Consider the following 16,033-nt stretch of genomic DNA (forward strand, 5'->3'; position numbering starts at 1 on the left):
CGTCTCCACCTAAAAAGCAGTGTGTAAGCAACAAAACCCTCACAAATTAATGTTATGACATTTATAAAGTTGTAATTGAGTATTGTATTTCATAGCTAACTGGATATGCCTCTGTATTCGATGTATATGTGTGCCTGCATGTACCCGGTGATGCCTATGTACAAGTTAATTTAGCTGTTATAAATTGCTGTTGCTGTGCACAGTGTAATTCTCCTTTCAAAATATATTTTTCAGTGATACATGCCATGAGCTGCTGGGACATGTACCTCTTCTGGCAGATCCAAGTTTTGCACAATTTTCACAAGAACTAGGCCTCGTTTCTCTTGCTGCGTCAGACGAAGATGTTCAGAAGTTAGCCACTGTAAGTTTCCTTTTGTTTGGAATTTCTTACAAGTGTGATAGAGCAGTTCAACCATGTATTCATGTGTCTATTTGTTCAGAGCCTGTGTCATCTCAAGACCATTTTTGCCTCTTTTCCAAGACTGGGGCTATTGTTCAACATTCTGTTTGATTTGTTGATTGCTTGTCTACAATGACTGGATATGGTAAGTGTTGAATTTATTATCACTCCCAGAAGGCTTTCAGCTTCTTCCTAAATCAGTTCAGCAGCCTTCATTGAGGTAGCGTGGCCTTCATTTATTGGTATTGAATTTGTCTTGTTTGCATTGTGTTCTTGATTTCACTCTCGTGCCATTGCCCCTGTATTCTTTGGCGTTTTCCCAATAACCATCAAAACTTTGTAGATTTCTCAGGTATATAAGAGTAAATTCATTCTACACAAATAGAACACTGGTCAGCAATGCAGTGACAAGGAACAGAAGTAGGGGGGAAGACAGCTGAGATAAGGGACAGGCAGAATGCCATGAGTGTGCACTTGGTTATCCAGGGTATTGATGGACTGAAGGCCAAAGGTTTAGCTGTTGATGGGAGGAGAAGAGCAAGGTCTCAGATTTGCTGTGGTTCAGTTGGAGTAAACTTTGGCTCTTTCAGGTACTGGTATCAGATGGGCATTTTTGACAGTATGCCAACAATATTTAGGCCGATGGAGGAAGCAACAAGCTAAAACCTGGTGTTGTCAGCATGCAAGGGACAAAATAGATGCAGCTTTATATAGTATCTAACAGTTTTACACCTAGCTTGGAAGCTATTTTGGATCTGGTTTGACTGAAACCTAACAAAACAGCCACCTTTGTACTATTCAAGGCTGTGCTTTTGTTTTCTGGTAATCTTCCTACACAGGTTTGGACAGGGTAGACAAAGAAAAGCTGTTCCCAGTAGCTGATGGTGCAAGGATTAAGGGACACGATTTAAGGTTTTGGGCAAGCGATGCAGGGAGAATGTGAGGAAGAACTTTTTTATACAGTGAGTGGTAATGACCGGGAACTCACCGACTACGAGGGTGGTGGAAGTGGAGGTTATGAATTATTTCAAAAAGAAATTGGTGGGCACTTGAAGGAAATAAACTTGTAGGGTTGCAGGGATAGAGCGGGGGAATGGGACGAATTGCATTGCTCTACAGAGAGCCGGCATGGACTCAATGGGCTGAATGGCCTCCTGTGCCGTTATGACTCTATGAAACTTCAGACATTTTTGACTACCATCACCTCTACTCACCACTTGCTGATTTTCGTTACCAGGTGAATACTTTTCACAAACCTTTGCCAATAAAGCTTCAGAATGAGTCATATGTCCTAAGTTCAGACAAGGCTGACTTTTTTCACCCATTGTTTTTTTTATTCGTTCATGGTATGTGGGCATCGCTGGCTAGGCCGGCATTTATTGCCTATCCCGAATTGCTCTTGAGAAGGTGGTGGTGAGCTGCCTTCTTGAACTGCTGCAGTCCATGTAGGGTAGGTACACCCACAGTGCTGTTAGGAAGGGAGTTCCAGGATTTTGACACAGCGACAGTGAAGGAACGGCGATATAGTTCCAAGTCAGGATGACCTGTGGCTTGGAGGAGAACTTGCAGGTGGTGGTGTTCCCATGCATTCGCTGCTCTTGTCTGTCTAGGTTGTAGAGGTCGCAGTTTTGGAAGGTGCTGTCTAAGGAGCCCTGGTGCGTTGCTGGGAGTGAATGCTTGTGGATGGGGTGCCAATCAAGCGGGCTGCTTTGTCCTGGATGGTGTCAAGCTTCTTGAGTATTGTTGGAGCTGCACCCATCCAGGCAAGTAGAGAGTATTCTTGTGCCTTGTAGATGGTGGACAGGCATTGGGGAGTCAGGAGGTGAGTTACTCGCTGCAGGATTCCTAGCCTCTGACCTGCTCTTGTAGCCACAGTATTTATATGGCTACTCCAGTTAAGTTTCTGGTCAATGGTAACCCCCAGGACATTGACACTGGGGGATTCAATGATTGTAATGCATTGAATGTCAAGGGGAGGTGGTTGGATTCTCTCTTGTTGGAGATGGTCATTGCCTGGGACTTGTGTGGCGTTAATGTATCTTGCCACTTATCGGCCCAAGCCTGGATATTGTCCAGTTCTTGCTGCATTTCTACACGGACTGCTTCAGTACCTGAGGAGTCGCGAATGGTGCTGAACATTGAGCAATCATCAGCGAACATCCCCACTTCTGACCTTGTGATTGAAGGAAAGTCATTGATGAAGCAGCTGAAGATGGTTGGGCCTTGGACACTACCCTGAGGAACTCCTGTAGTGATGTCCTGGAGCTGAGATCATTGACCTCCAACAATCAGAATATCTTCTTTTGCACTAGGTATGACTCCAACCAGCAGAGAGTTTTCTCCCTGATTCCCATTGACTCCAGTTTTGCTAGGGCTCCTTGATGCCATACTCAGTCAAGTATTGCCTTGATGTCAAGGACAGTCACTCTCACCTCACCTCGAGTTCAGCTCTTTTGTCCATGTTTGAACCAAAGCTGTAATGAGGTCAGGAGCTGAGTGGCCCTGGCGGAACCCAAACTGAGCATCACTGAGCAGTTTATTGCTAAGCAAGTGCCGCTTGATGGCACTGTTGACGTTCCATCACTTTACTGATGATCGAGAGTAGACTGATGGGGTGGTAATTGGCCGGGCTGGGCTTGTCCTGCTTTTTGTGTACAGGACATACCTGGGCAATTTTCCACATTGCCGGGTAGATGTCAGTGTTGTAGCTGTACTGGAACAGCTTGGGTAGGGACGCGGCAAGTTCTGGAGCGCAGGTCTTCAGTATTATTGCCAGAATTTTGTCAGGGCCCATAGCCTTTGCAGTATCCAGTGCCTTCAGTCGTTTCTTGATATCACGCGGAGTAAATTGAATTGGCGGAAGACTGGCATCTGTGATGCTGGGGACTTCTGGGGGAGGTCAAGATGGATCATCCACTCGGCACTTCTGGCTGAAGGTTGTTGCAAATGCTTCAGCCTTATCTTTTGCATTGATGTGCTGGGCTCCCCCATCATTGAGAATGGGAATATTTGTGGAGCCACCTCTTCCAGTTAGTGGCTTAATTGTCTACCACATTCATGATTGGATGTGGCAGGACTGCAGAGCAGAGTTGACATTGGTGTCTTGGTGTATGGGAAACTAATCTACCTTTTTTTCCTATTCGTTCTTGGGATGTGGATGTCACTGGCTAGGCCAGAATTTATTGCTCATCCCTAACTGCTGTTAAGAAGGTGGGAGTGAGCACCATCTTGAACCCCTGTAGATACACCCTCAGTGCTGTTGGAGAGGGAGTTCCAGGATTTTGACCCAGCGACAGTGAAAGAGCAGTGATATAGTTCCAAGTCAGGATGATGTGTAACTTGGAGGGGAACTTGCAGATGATGGTGTTCCCATGCATCTACTACCCTTGTCCTTCTAGGTGGCAGAGGCCGCAGGCTTGGAACGTGCTGTCGAAGGAGTCTTAATGAGTTTCTGCAGTGTCTCTTGAAGATGGTACACACTGCTTTCATTGTGTGCCGGTGGTGAAGGAAGTGAATGTTTAAGATAATAAATGGGGTGTCGATTAAGCGGGCTGCTTTGTCTTGGATAGTGTCGAGCTTCTTGAGCGTTGTTGGAGCTGCAATCATCCAGGCAAGTGGGGAATATTCCATCACACTCCTGACTTGTGCCTTGTAGATGTTGGACCGACTTTTGGGGAGTCAGGAGGTGAGTTACTCGCCGCAAAATTCCCAGCCTCTGACCTGCTATGGGAGCCACAGTATTTATATGGCTAGTCCAGTTCAGTTTCTGGTCACTGGTAACCCCCAGGATGTTGTTGGTGGCGGCGGGTGTGTGGGTAGTTTAGCGATGGTAATGAAATTGAATATCAAGGGGACTGGTTAGATTCTCTTTTGTTGGAGATGATCATTGCCTGGCACTTCTGTGATATGATTGTTATTTGCCACTTATCAGCCCAAACCTGAGTGTTGTCCAGGTCTTGCTGCATGTGGGCATGGACTGCTTATCTGAAGAGTTGCAAATGGAACTGAACAATATGCAATCATCTGCGAATTCCCCACATCTGACCTTATGTTGGAGGGTAGGTCATTAATGAAGCAACTGAAGATAGTTGGACCTAGGACGCTACCCTAAGGAACTCCTGCAGCGATGTCCGGGGTCAACTATTAATGCATATCCCAGCCCTACACAGTACAGCAATGCCTCTGGCTATAACTTCTCCCAGAATTTCATTATACTTGAGCTTGAGTTTTCCTACTGACCTTTGCAATAACACAAGACACTATACAAATCTTCTGTCTTAATAATAAGGTTTAACTGCATATAATACACACATGCCCCATTCACTAATTTGGAAAGCTCCCTTCTGTCAGTCAACGTATAGGTGACCTGAAGCAATTCTTTGTGAGCTATTTTTATGCAAACTATTTGCAAAATCCTGTTGATGTATCCTATGTAATGTAGATGTGACACTTGGGTGGAATTTTGTGCTTGTTACGTAAAGATATAGATTTCTAATGTTGCATCCTCACAAATAATCTATAATTGATTATGTCACCCAGTCCGGATGGAATGCATCCTAGGTTGCTGAGGGAAGTAAGGATGGATATTGTAAACGTGCTGGCCACAAAATTCCAATCTTCCTTAGATTCCGGGGTTGGTGCCAGAGGACTGGAGGATTGTAAATGTTACACCCTTGTTTAATAAAGGGGAGAAATATAAACTTGGCGATTACAGGCCAGTCAGTTTAATGCCAGTGGTGGGGGGAGCTTTTAGAAACAATAAACTGGGAGAAAATTAACAGCCACTTGAACAAGCATGAACTAATGAAGAATAGCCAGCGTGGATTTATTAAGGGCAAATCATGTTTGACTAACTTGATTGAGTTTTTTAATGAGGTAACTGAAGAGGGTGTATGACTGCAGTGCAGTTGATGTGTACATGAACTTTGAAAAGGGATTTGACAAGTGCCTCATCTTAGGCTTGTTAGCAAAATTGAAGCATGTGGGATAAAAGGGGCAGTAGCAGCATGGATACAAATTGGCAAAAGGATAAAAAAGGAGAAGTGTTGAATTTTTTTTGGATTGAAGGGAGGTATACAGTGACATCCCTCAAGGTTCAGTACTAGGACTGCTGTTGTTTTTGATATATATTGTTGACTTAATACTGGGCATATAGAAATTTGCAGATGATACAAAACTTGGAAGTGTAGTAAGCACTGAGAAAGATTAGACAGGCTGGTGGACTGGTTGGATACATGGAGATGAAGTTCAATGCAGAAAAGTGTGAGGTGATAGATTTTGGTTGGAGAAATGAGGAAAGACAATACGTGCTAACTGGTACAATTTTAAAGGGGGTTCAAGAAGAAAGGGACCAGGGGATGCTGTGCACACATATTTGAAGGTGGCAAGACAGGTTAGCAAAGCGGTTAATAAAGCATAAGGGATCCTGGGCTTTATAAATAGAGGCATAGAGTACAAAAGCCAGGAAGTTATGCTAAACCTATATAAAACAGTAGTTCAGCCACAGATGGAGTATTGTGACCATTTCTGGGCATCACACTTTAGGAAGAACATAAAGACTTCACATGGGTACGAAAGAGATTTACTAGAATGGTTCCAGGAATGAGGGATTACAGTTACGTGAATAGACTGGAAAAGCTTGGGTTGTTCTCCTTAGAGCAGAGAAGGCTAAGAGGAGATTTGCTAGAGGTGTCTAAAATCATGAAGGATTTGGATAGAGTAAAGAAAGAGAAAGCTGAAGAGTCAATAAGCAGTGGGCATGGATTTCAGATGATTGCAGGAAAACCAGAGCCGACATGTGGAAAAACCTTTTCACGTGAGTGGATAAGATTTGGCATGCATTGTCTGGTAAGGTGGTGGAGACAGGTTCAGTAGTAGCCTTCAGAAGGGAATCGGATAAATACTTGAAGTAGAAAAAATTGCAGGAATATGAGGAGAGTGGGGAAGTGGGACTAACTAGATTGCTTTTCGAAAGACCTGGTGCAGCCTTGCTGGACCAAATGGTCTCTTTCTGTGCTGTGCTATTCTATGATTCTATGAACTGGTATTATCACTATAACTTGTATGACTGTTGCATGTTGCTATTTTTAAGATCTATAGTCAGAAATGAATGTTAACAATAATATCATGACTGAATAAATTGGTTTATGAGACAATTTCTTTATAACAGCATTTTTCACATTGTTCTTGATAACGCTCGCCTGTGAACAAACTGACTGGTCTATTTACGTCTGATTTGCTCTGCATTTGAAAATCTGCATGATCATAAAAGAACTTGGTAATTATCACAGTTAGTGATCAACAGATTGAGTGCTAGTGATTCATAATTATGCAGGTTGGTGACAGAGAGTATGTAGTTGCCACAGTTACTGTTACCTAGCACTGCTCCTGGGATAGATGATGTGCTTCAGAATGTCCAGCTGCGTAAATTGCCATAAGAGCCTGCATGTTTATCTATTTACTCATTATGTCATGCAGTACATTAAAAAAAAATCAGCAAATTACTCATGTAGTTGTTTGAAGTACCATCGAATGCAAGAGCCATTTTTTGATGACTTTACAGGAAATATAGGCAGTCACAGTAATCTAGAATTTATGTGTCACTCTACAGTGCTACTTCTTCACTGTGGAGTTTGGGCTCTGTAAGCAAGAAGGGCAGCTGCGTGCTTACGGTGCAGGACTTCTGTCTTCTATCGGAGAACTAAAGGCAAGAAATTGCTTTTTGATTTTATTTTCTACCTACAATGAAACGCATTGTCGTTCATAATCAAGTGATTTCTGTTTTACATGTAATTGTCTCTCACAGCATGCACTGTCGGACAAAGCGATTGTGAAGCCATTTGATCCTAAGACAACCTGCACGCAGGAATGCCTTATCACTACCTTCCAGGAAGCTTATTTTTTGTCAGAAAGTTTTGAGGAGGCCAAAGACAAAATGAGGCAAGTAATTTTTTTTCCCTCTAAAATCTAGAACTGACTGTTGATGATATTAGCAGACAAGTGCTTAACACAATATTTGCATTGCATTCCTTTACTGTTTTAGTGGAGGTGTAAAATAAACTGGTCAATGCCTGCATTAGAATAGTAATAGCAGGAATATCAATTGAATCTGTTAAGCATTTGTCTGCTAACGCAGACCCCAGTACTTATAGCAGGTGAATGGCTGTTAACACTGTTTGCCTGTTATAGCTATAAAGCGATCAAAATTGAAAGCGACTGCAATACAAATCTGAGAGAACACATTGGAGTGATGAACATGGAACTAATTAGCAGGTAACTTTATTCATTGGCTGCAGTATCCCAACAGCAATTTATATTTATATAGCACCTTTAACGTAATAAAATGCTACAAGGCACTTCACAGGAGCATTATAAAACAAAGTATGAAAAAAGGGAGATATTAGGTCAGATAACCAAAAGCTTGATCAAAGAGGTAGGTTCTAAGGAGTGTCTTAAAGGAGGAAAGCGAGGTGGAGAGGTGTACATTAGCTCCCGATCAAGGAGCATCTTGATTTTAAAATCTCATCCTTGTTTTCAAATCCCGCATGACCTCGCCCCCTCCCCGTCTCTGTAATCTCCTCCAGCCCCACAAGCCTCCAAGATATCTGTGCTCAACTAATTCTAGCCCCTTGTGCGTCCCTGATTCCAATCGCTCCACCATTGGTGGCACCTTCCATTGCCTAGGCTCCAAGCTCTGGAATACCGTCCCTACATCTCTCTACCTCTCCATCTTGCTTTCCTCCTTTAAAGCACTCCTTAAAACCTCTTTGACCAAGCTTTTGGTCATCTGACCTAATATCTCCTTTGTGGTCGGTGTCATGCTTTATTTTATAATGCTTCTGTGAAGTGCCTTGGGACATTCTTTTACATCAAAGGCGCTGTATAATATTTGTTGTTGTTGTAGATAATCAAGCTGTCGCTGGCAGTTAAGTGGGACACAAGCCCAGTTAGCCAGCCTTTTCATTGTCCTTTGTCTCACTTTAAAAGGGCACTGTCTTCACACAAAACAAGTGTTTGGCAAAACCATTGCCCCTCATTTGTTTAAATAATCGGACTGAATATTGCTAAGCATGGTTTCATCGTGATGAAAATAACATTGAAGTTTCCCAAACATTTTGTGTGATAAGTAAAATTGCAGTTTTTTTTTTGAAAATGTAGTTTGCAGTGACGCTCGACAAAACACATTCTGGACTCTTCTCAGTCGTCCTTGTAAAAACTGAAGTGATGTGAGGACTCCATGTGGAGCACTTCAGAGGATGCCAATTATAACTAAAAAGGAAAAGCTGCGAATGTTGGAAATTTGAAATAAAAACAGAAAATTCTAGAAATGCACCAGCATTTTCTGTTCCTACCTTGTGTTGCCTGGGGAAAAAACACTGTTTGGGGAATTGTGACCAGGAACATTGGAAGAGATACAGGAAGCTGTGGGGGGTAGGGTGTGGGGGGGTTGGTGGTAGAGGGTGGGGGGGAGGCGTTCATTTCTAGAATGCTAATTCTGCATAATAGGGAGAGTGAGCAGCATATTCTGTCCATCATGTTTGCTTTTTTGGTTATGTTTTGAAATTTTTGATCATTTTTCCCTTCACGGGAAGGTTTTGGAATTGAGTTATGTTTAAGTATTGTGTTTGAAGACAAAGTGAAATCACACAGGTTTCAATAAAGCCACAGGCTGTAGCTATTGAAGAAATGTATTAAAGCCAGACAAGCCAGTTTGTGGGCTGAAACAGTCTATAGTCTATTTCAAAAAGATACAGTGAGGGCTAGTTGTCTCATCCAGGCCCCCTTGCCAGAATGGTCCCATTGCTTTGAGAATAGCAAGAGATGTCTCTTTAAACTCACACCCCAAGGGGGAAGAGAAGTAGCTAGCTTTATTTCTTAACTGGGCCTACTGATGAATCACTGAACAGGGAGGAAATCAGAGCCACAACCATTCCCCTTCTAGGAATGCAGAGAAAAGGACAGTCATGTGTTAAACAGGAGACTATGACGTATAGGCCAGGAGCCCAAAGCTGGAAGCTAAAGTGCAGGAGGTCAGTTTTTGCAGTTAAAAGATATCTAGAAAGAAGGATATTACCAATAACAAGGAAGTCAGCCCATGAAAGGGACAAACAATATGGTTTATTACTTTTCCCTCATTTTTCAAGGAGCAAAGTGACATTGAGTAATAGAAGGGGAGGTTGCTTTGGCTGTTGCTCCGTATGTACACTTGCTGTCTTTAAAATAAAGCAGTTTAATGATTTGTATCTGACCTCGCCTAAACGCTTGAGTTTACCTTCAGAGTTGATTGGAGAACTTTGCATGAGGACACTTGTGAAAGATGTGATATCTAGTTCAGATCAAAAAGAGGCCCTATTGTTACGAGGCTATTGTAGAATTAGATATAGGGCAATACAGGCACACCGTTGAACATCAGATTCCCAGGATAACCAGCACTACTGCATTCGAGAGAGTATCTCAGATGCCCCAAAATGTATAGTCGTCATGTCCAAAGATCCAATCCTAATGGCAGAAATTGCTGCGTTAAATTCAAAGGCTTGCCGAGGATAAGCGAGCTAGGCCCAGTGCCCTGCCTTCTTTGTCACCCCATAGTGACATGGGGCAGGATGTCAGAAATGCTCCATCCATCAATATTGGCGACCACGCTCTGGAAGTGGTTCAAGAGTTCACCTATCTAGGCTCAATTATCACCAGTAACCTGTCTCTAGATGCAGAAATCAACAAGCGCATGGGAAAGGCTTCCACTGCTATGTCCAGACTGGCCAAGAGAGTGCGGGAAAATGGCGCACTGACACGGAACACAAAAGTCTGAGTGTATCAGGCCTGTGCCCTCAGTACCTTGCTCTATGGCAGCGAGGCCTGGACAACGTATGTCAGCCAAGAGCGACGTCTCAATTCATTCCATCTTCGCTGCCTCCGGAGAATACTTGGCATCAGGTGGCAGGACCGTATCTCCAACGCAGAAGTCCTCGAGGCGGCCAACATCCCCAGCTTATACACACTACTGAGTCAGCGGCGCTTGAGATGGCTTGGCCATGTGAGCCGCATGGAAGATGGCAGGATCCCCAAAGACACATTGTACAGCGAGCTTGCCACTGGTATCAGACCCACCGGCCGTCCATGTCTCCGCTTTAAAGACGTCTGCAAACGCGACATGAAATCCTGTGACATTGATCACAAGTCGTGGGAGTCAGTTGCCAGTGTTCGCCAGAGCTGGCGTGCAGCCATAAAGGCGGGGCTAAAGTGTGGCGAGTCGAAGAGACTTAGTAGTTGGCAGGAAAAAAGACAGAGGCGCAAGGGGAGAGCCAACTGTGTAACAGCCCCGACGAACAAATTTCTCTGTGGAAGAGCCTGTCACTCTAGAATTGGCCTTTATAGCCACTCCAGGCGCTGCTTCACAAAGCACTGACCACCTCCAGGCGCTTATCCATTGTCTCTCGAGATAAGGAGGCCAAAGAAGTGCTCAGCCTAGTCTCAAATATGGGACAAACCTCTGGGATGTCTTTTCGATGTTCATCATTGCATGTACTCTAGTGGACACTTGCTACCGTAAAGGAAGTGCCTGGGATCCCTATATTTATTCTATATTTATCCATCAGCATCTTCAAAGCTAAATCTGAAAATTGAGGTGCTGTTCCTCTGTCTGGTCAGAATTCTGTCTCTTCACATTTCTTTAAAAAGCCTATAAGAGTTGCAACTTCAGGCTGTTTCCCATATTCCACTGACTTTGAGTATCTGCAGCCAGCTCCAGCCTGAGCTGGGAACTCACTGTGGATAGTTAACAATGCAGAGCTTGGAAAATCACCTGGGGCTGAACCACCAAGATTCCTGCTCATTGCTAAACTTGCTGCTTCATTGTCTCACCGCTTCAGTGCCTAATATTGAAAAATTCACCCAATAGTTAAGTCACTATGCTGAGACAAAGAGATTTGAAATTAGCTGAGATAAGATTTAAATTAACAAAATGTTTGATCTTCCTTTGTTGAATGGAGCAATTTCAAGAGACATATTGATCACATATTAATGAAATGAGGGTACAATCTATTATTCTTGGATAGTGGTAAATGTGCTGTGCTGTGCGTGTCTGGCACAAAACTTCATGTGTAGGGAAATTCTATGGGCTGCTTTGACTTTCGGGCTAGAATTTCTGATATGCACCCTCAGAACTTAAAGTTTAACACCAGGCATGCAACTATGTATAATCTAGCTGTGTATATGTAATGGTCTCATGAATAGATGTGAGTTAATACTGCTTAGCATTGTAATACATAAGTATGCGTCCTGTGGAAAGGGTCATGAGTGTGCCCACGCTTTTTCAATATCTGAACACAGTAATTCTGGATTGTTTGCTGGGCTTTTTTTTAATCAATGATACTTGCTGTTGCATTAAGCTGTAATGTGCTACTATTCCTTTGACAATAATTAGAATTCTACTCAGTCCCACCGTTTCCCCTGTACACAATAAGTAAAATGCATGCTACCTCTCCCCCTTCTTCTTAGGCAGTCCCTTGGGATCGAGGTTGACTTGCTTCTGCTGTTGTATGATGGGTTCTGAGATGGCTGCTAAGTCCAGTGTGTGATCTGCAGACTCCGCCACGTGAGGGGCAGGTGGATGGTTTGAAGGGTCAGATAAATGAGTAGTTGGAAGTTTGTGCGCTCCCTCTGATGCCTCGAATTCACCTCCTGACGAAATCCCTCAAGGTGTACGAAGCCTTCCTGAATGAGCTTTCTCCATCTAGGATTGTCACGAGCCAGGGACTCTCACGAGTTAACGTGGATGTTTGATCTCTTCATGGATGTTTTGAGGACATCTCTAAAGTGTTTCCGATGTCCTCCTGGGAGTCTCCTGCCATGACCAAGTTCTGAGTAGAACAGCTGATTCGGGAGTCTGGTGTCAGGCATGTGAATGACATGTCCCACCCAGCGGAGCTGGTTTTGGGTGATTAGGGCCCCGATGCTGGGCAGGTTGGCTTGGGAGAGGATGCTGCCTTTCTTGCCACTGGATTTGGAGGATTGTGCAGAGGCACCTCTGGTGATACTTTCCCAGTGCTTTGAGGTGCCTGCTTTAGGTTGTCCAAGTCTCTGAAGCATGTAGGAGCACAGTGATCAATGCTGCCCAGTAAACTATGATCTTAGTCTCAGGTTTGAGACCCTGATCCTCAAATACTCTCTTCCTCAGTCGGCCGAATACTGAGCTAGCACATTGGAGGCGATGATGAACTTCGTCATCTATGTCTGCCTGTGCCGAGAGGAGGCACCTAAGATCTGGAAAATGGTCCACATTTTCCAGGATCTCACCATTGATCTTGATTGATGGGGGGAGGTGTTGTGCTGTGGAAGCTGGTTAGAAGAGGACCTTCATTTTCCGAGTGTTTAGTGAAAGACCCATTTTCTCATATGCTTCGGAGAAGGAGTCGACAATGATCTGGAGCTCAGTTTCAGAGAAAGTGCGCACACAAGCATTGTCTGCATGCTGAAGCTTGAACTCTGAGGTTGGAGTGAATTTGGTTTTGGACTGAAGGCAGCGTAGATTCAACAGTCTCCCTTCAATCCAAAATTGAAATGCATGCTTCAGGTCTATGATGTTTATGCAGAAGGATAGGTACTCAAACTGGCAGGATGTGACTCATGGCATCCTGTAAGGATCTGTGTTGGAACTTCAACTAGTCGCTGTTTTTATTACTGCCTTAGATGATGGAATAGAAAACCACATTACAAATTTGCTGATGATACTGAGATAGGTAGGATTGTAAACAAGGTAAATGGAAGCATAAAATTACAAAGAGGTACTGTTAGATTAAGTGAATGGACAAAACTGTGGCAAATGGATTTCAATGTAGGCAGATGTGAGGTCATCGACTTTGGACCTAAAAAGAACAGAACAGGATACCTTCTAAAAAGGGAAAAGCTAGAGATAGAAGTCTAAAGAGACTTGAGGTCCCAGGTGTATAGATCATTAAAATATCATGAACAGGTACAGAAAATAATGAAAAAGGCTAATGGAATGCTGGCAGTTATAGCTAAAGGACTAGAATACCAGGGGGTAGGAGTCATGCTTCAGCTATACAAAATTCGAGTTAGACCACAGCTGGAGTAGTGTGAGCAGTTCTGGGCATTACACCTTAGGAAAGATATATTGGCCTTGGAGGGAGTGCAACATAGATATACCAGAATGATAACTCGACTTCAAGGGTTAAATTACAATGAGAGTTTACATAAATTAGGGCCTTATTACCTGAATTTAGAAGGTTAAGGAATGATTGACTCGAAGTTTTCAAGATATTAAAGAGAACAGATGGAGCAGATAGAAACTATTTACGCTAGTTGGGGAGTCCAGAACTAGTGAGTGTAGTCTAAAAATTAGAGCTAGACATGTCAGGAGTGAAGTGAGGGAACAGTTTACACACCAAGGGTGATAGCAGTTCCGAACTCTCTTCTACAAATGGCAATTGACGCTAGATCAGTTATAAATTTAAAATCTGAGATTGATAGATTTTTGTTATCTGAAGGTATTCAGGGATATGGGGCAAATGCAGGTATATGGAGTTAGGTCGCAGATCAGCCATGACCTCATTGAATGGCAGAACAAGCTCGATGGGCTGAATGGCCTATTCGTGCTCCTATATTCCTATGTTGTTTGAGAGGGTGTGCGGACTCTTGTTACCTAGCTGATCGGCAAAAATAACCAGCCTGATAAACATAATGACAGATCAGGGGCTAAAGAAAATTATCTTTCAGCAAAAGAAAAAGTGCAATCTGTTTTATTGTATTTTTGTGGGAACTAATTGTTCATTCAATCATTAAAGTTATACTAATTTTAACCAAGAAGTACTGTTTATTTTTTTCTCTCCTATTTTCTCCCTCCTCCGCAGGAAGCCATTTTCAGTTTGTGCGATTCTCACGTGAGGGAGGCAAACCCTGGTCTGTAGTTACTTTCATGGACACTGATGTGCTGCTCTGTCTTTGATCCACCAGGTGGTGTAGTTGCAGATCTAACAAATCATTTGGAGTGAAGCCGAATTTGTTTTTTAAATTTCGTTTCTAAAGTTAAACATGACCATATGTTTGAATGGGCTTATGATCTGTCTTTCTCTTTTTGATCAGCCTGTTCCTAATTGTTCTGTGGTTGAGGGATACAGGAAGGGATCTTTCCCTGACAAGTTTTCTCTCCCATCCCCTATGCGTGTAAAGACTGGCAGTGATCTTCATCTAACAAAACCTAGCTAACGCAGAGCGCTTTTTGCTATCAGAGGATCGGAACTAAATTTGCTGCCAAAGTGCTGGTGCGGTAAATGACAAGGCTGCTGTCAATCAGCCTTTGAACATTTGAACTTTAGTAGCGTAATATTTTGTTGTCCTGTGGCTGTGAGGTACTAGGATATTAGCCTCCTTGGGTAGGTATTCTCATTTGTAGAAGTGGGAGGATAGGGAGGTTTCAGGACTGTGTTGAGTTAGTACTCTATGGGACATCATAGCCTTCTCCTCATGCGATGGGATTTGGAGGGCAGCCGCCTGAGTTTGAAGATAGTTGACTATTCACCTTTTGCTGGGTCAACTTCCTGGAACTCCTCGCCTAACAGCTCTGTGGGTGCACCTACGCCACACGGACTGCAATGGTTCAAGAAGGCGGCTCACCACCACCTTCTCAATGGCAATGAGGGATGGGTATAAATGCTGGGTTTGCCAGTGACTGCCACATCCTGTGAATAAATATAGATATATATTTTGGATTTTTGCCTAACTACCTTTGGGAATCAGAGCATTCTTTCAGGAGCTGAGGCACGTGAGAAGGAGTGCATAATAGGGTAGATTGTACATGGTCTGTGGAAGGAGCAGTCTTTATGGGACAAAAGGCTTTTTCGAATTCTATGCTACCTATCTTCCTGAATTCCTGTTATCCAGTGCTACTTGTTAAACTGTTTTAGATACAATTCTAACTAAACTTTATTACAAATCATGCATTTTATTCTTTCAGGGAATTTTCAAAATCAGTCAAACGCCCTTACTCTGTACACTACAACCCATATACCCAAAGCATTGAAATGCTCAAGGATACCAGAAGCATTGAAAAAGTTGTTCAAGACATCCGGAGTGATCTCAGCACAGTGTGTGATGCTTTATCAAAAATGAACAAACACTTAGGAATTTGACAGTGTGCACATAGATCTCATATTCATTTTGGTGTAAATGCCACTAGCAGAAATGACACTAAGTACTGTGACGTAACCTGCCCGCAAAATATTTAATAACTTATTTGGATGTTTTAGTAAAGTTTCTATTGCTCTTGGATGTGCTCCACAGTCCTAAGACACAAAGAATATTATGGAAAACCCCAGTCAATTCTGCATTAATTTGACAACAAGTAACAGACACATCCCACAGCTCGGAGGATGATCTCATAAAATTAATGTCTGTCTCTAGTTTAAACTGATTTAATTGAGAGGGAATGCGATAAACTGCAATTTATTGACCTGAATACATTCCCTGTGAAACCTTGCAGAATTAACCAACTGAACAATGGTATAATTTATAGTGATGTCAGTAATAAGCTGATGCTATCATAAACTAATGATATAAGTAGGCTTGCTTATGTTTCCACAAACAATAACATAAAAATATGCCCCTCTCTAAATTCAT

General features: G+C 42.9%; 1 protein-coding gene across 1 annotated transcript in view; it reads left to right on the top strand.

The window, feature by feature from the left end:
• Positions 1-15,652, top strand: part of LOC137379821 (tryptophan 5-hydroxylase 2-like) — a 44,690-nt gene extending 29,038 nt beyond the window's left edge. The window contains exons 8-11 of the mRNA XM_068051196.1: positions 235-361; positions 7,011-7,106; positions 7,206-7,339; positions 15,372-15,652. Coding sequence (XP_067907297.1) covers positions 235-361; positions 7,011-7,106; positions 7,206-7,339; positions 15,372-15,546 — 532 coding nt within the window. The 3' untranslated portion in view covers positions 15,547-15,652. The remainder of the gene's footprint in view (positions 1-234; positions 362-7,010; positions 7,107-7,205; positions 7,340-15,371) is intronic.
• The last annotated feature ends 381 nt before the right edge of the window (positions 15,653-16,033 follow it).

The sequence above is a fragment of the Heterodontus francisci genome, chromosome 18 (genome assembly GCF_036365525.1).
Source record: "Heterodontus francisci isolate sHetFra1 chromosome 18, sHetFra1.hap1, whole genome shotgun sequence".
In the NCBI taxonomy this organism is placed as follows: Eukaryota; Metazoa; Chordata; class Chondrichthyes; order Heterodontiformes; family Heterodontidae; genus Heterodontus; species Heterodontus francisci.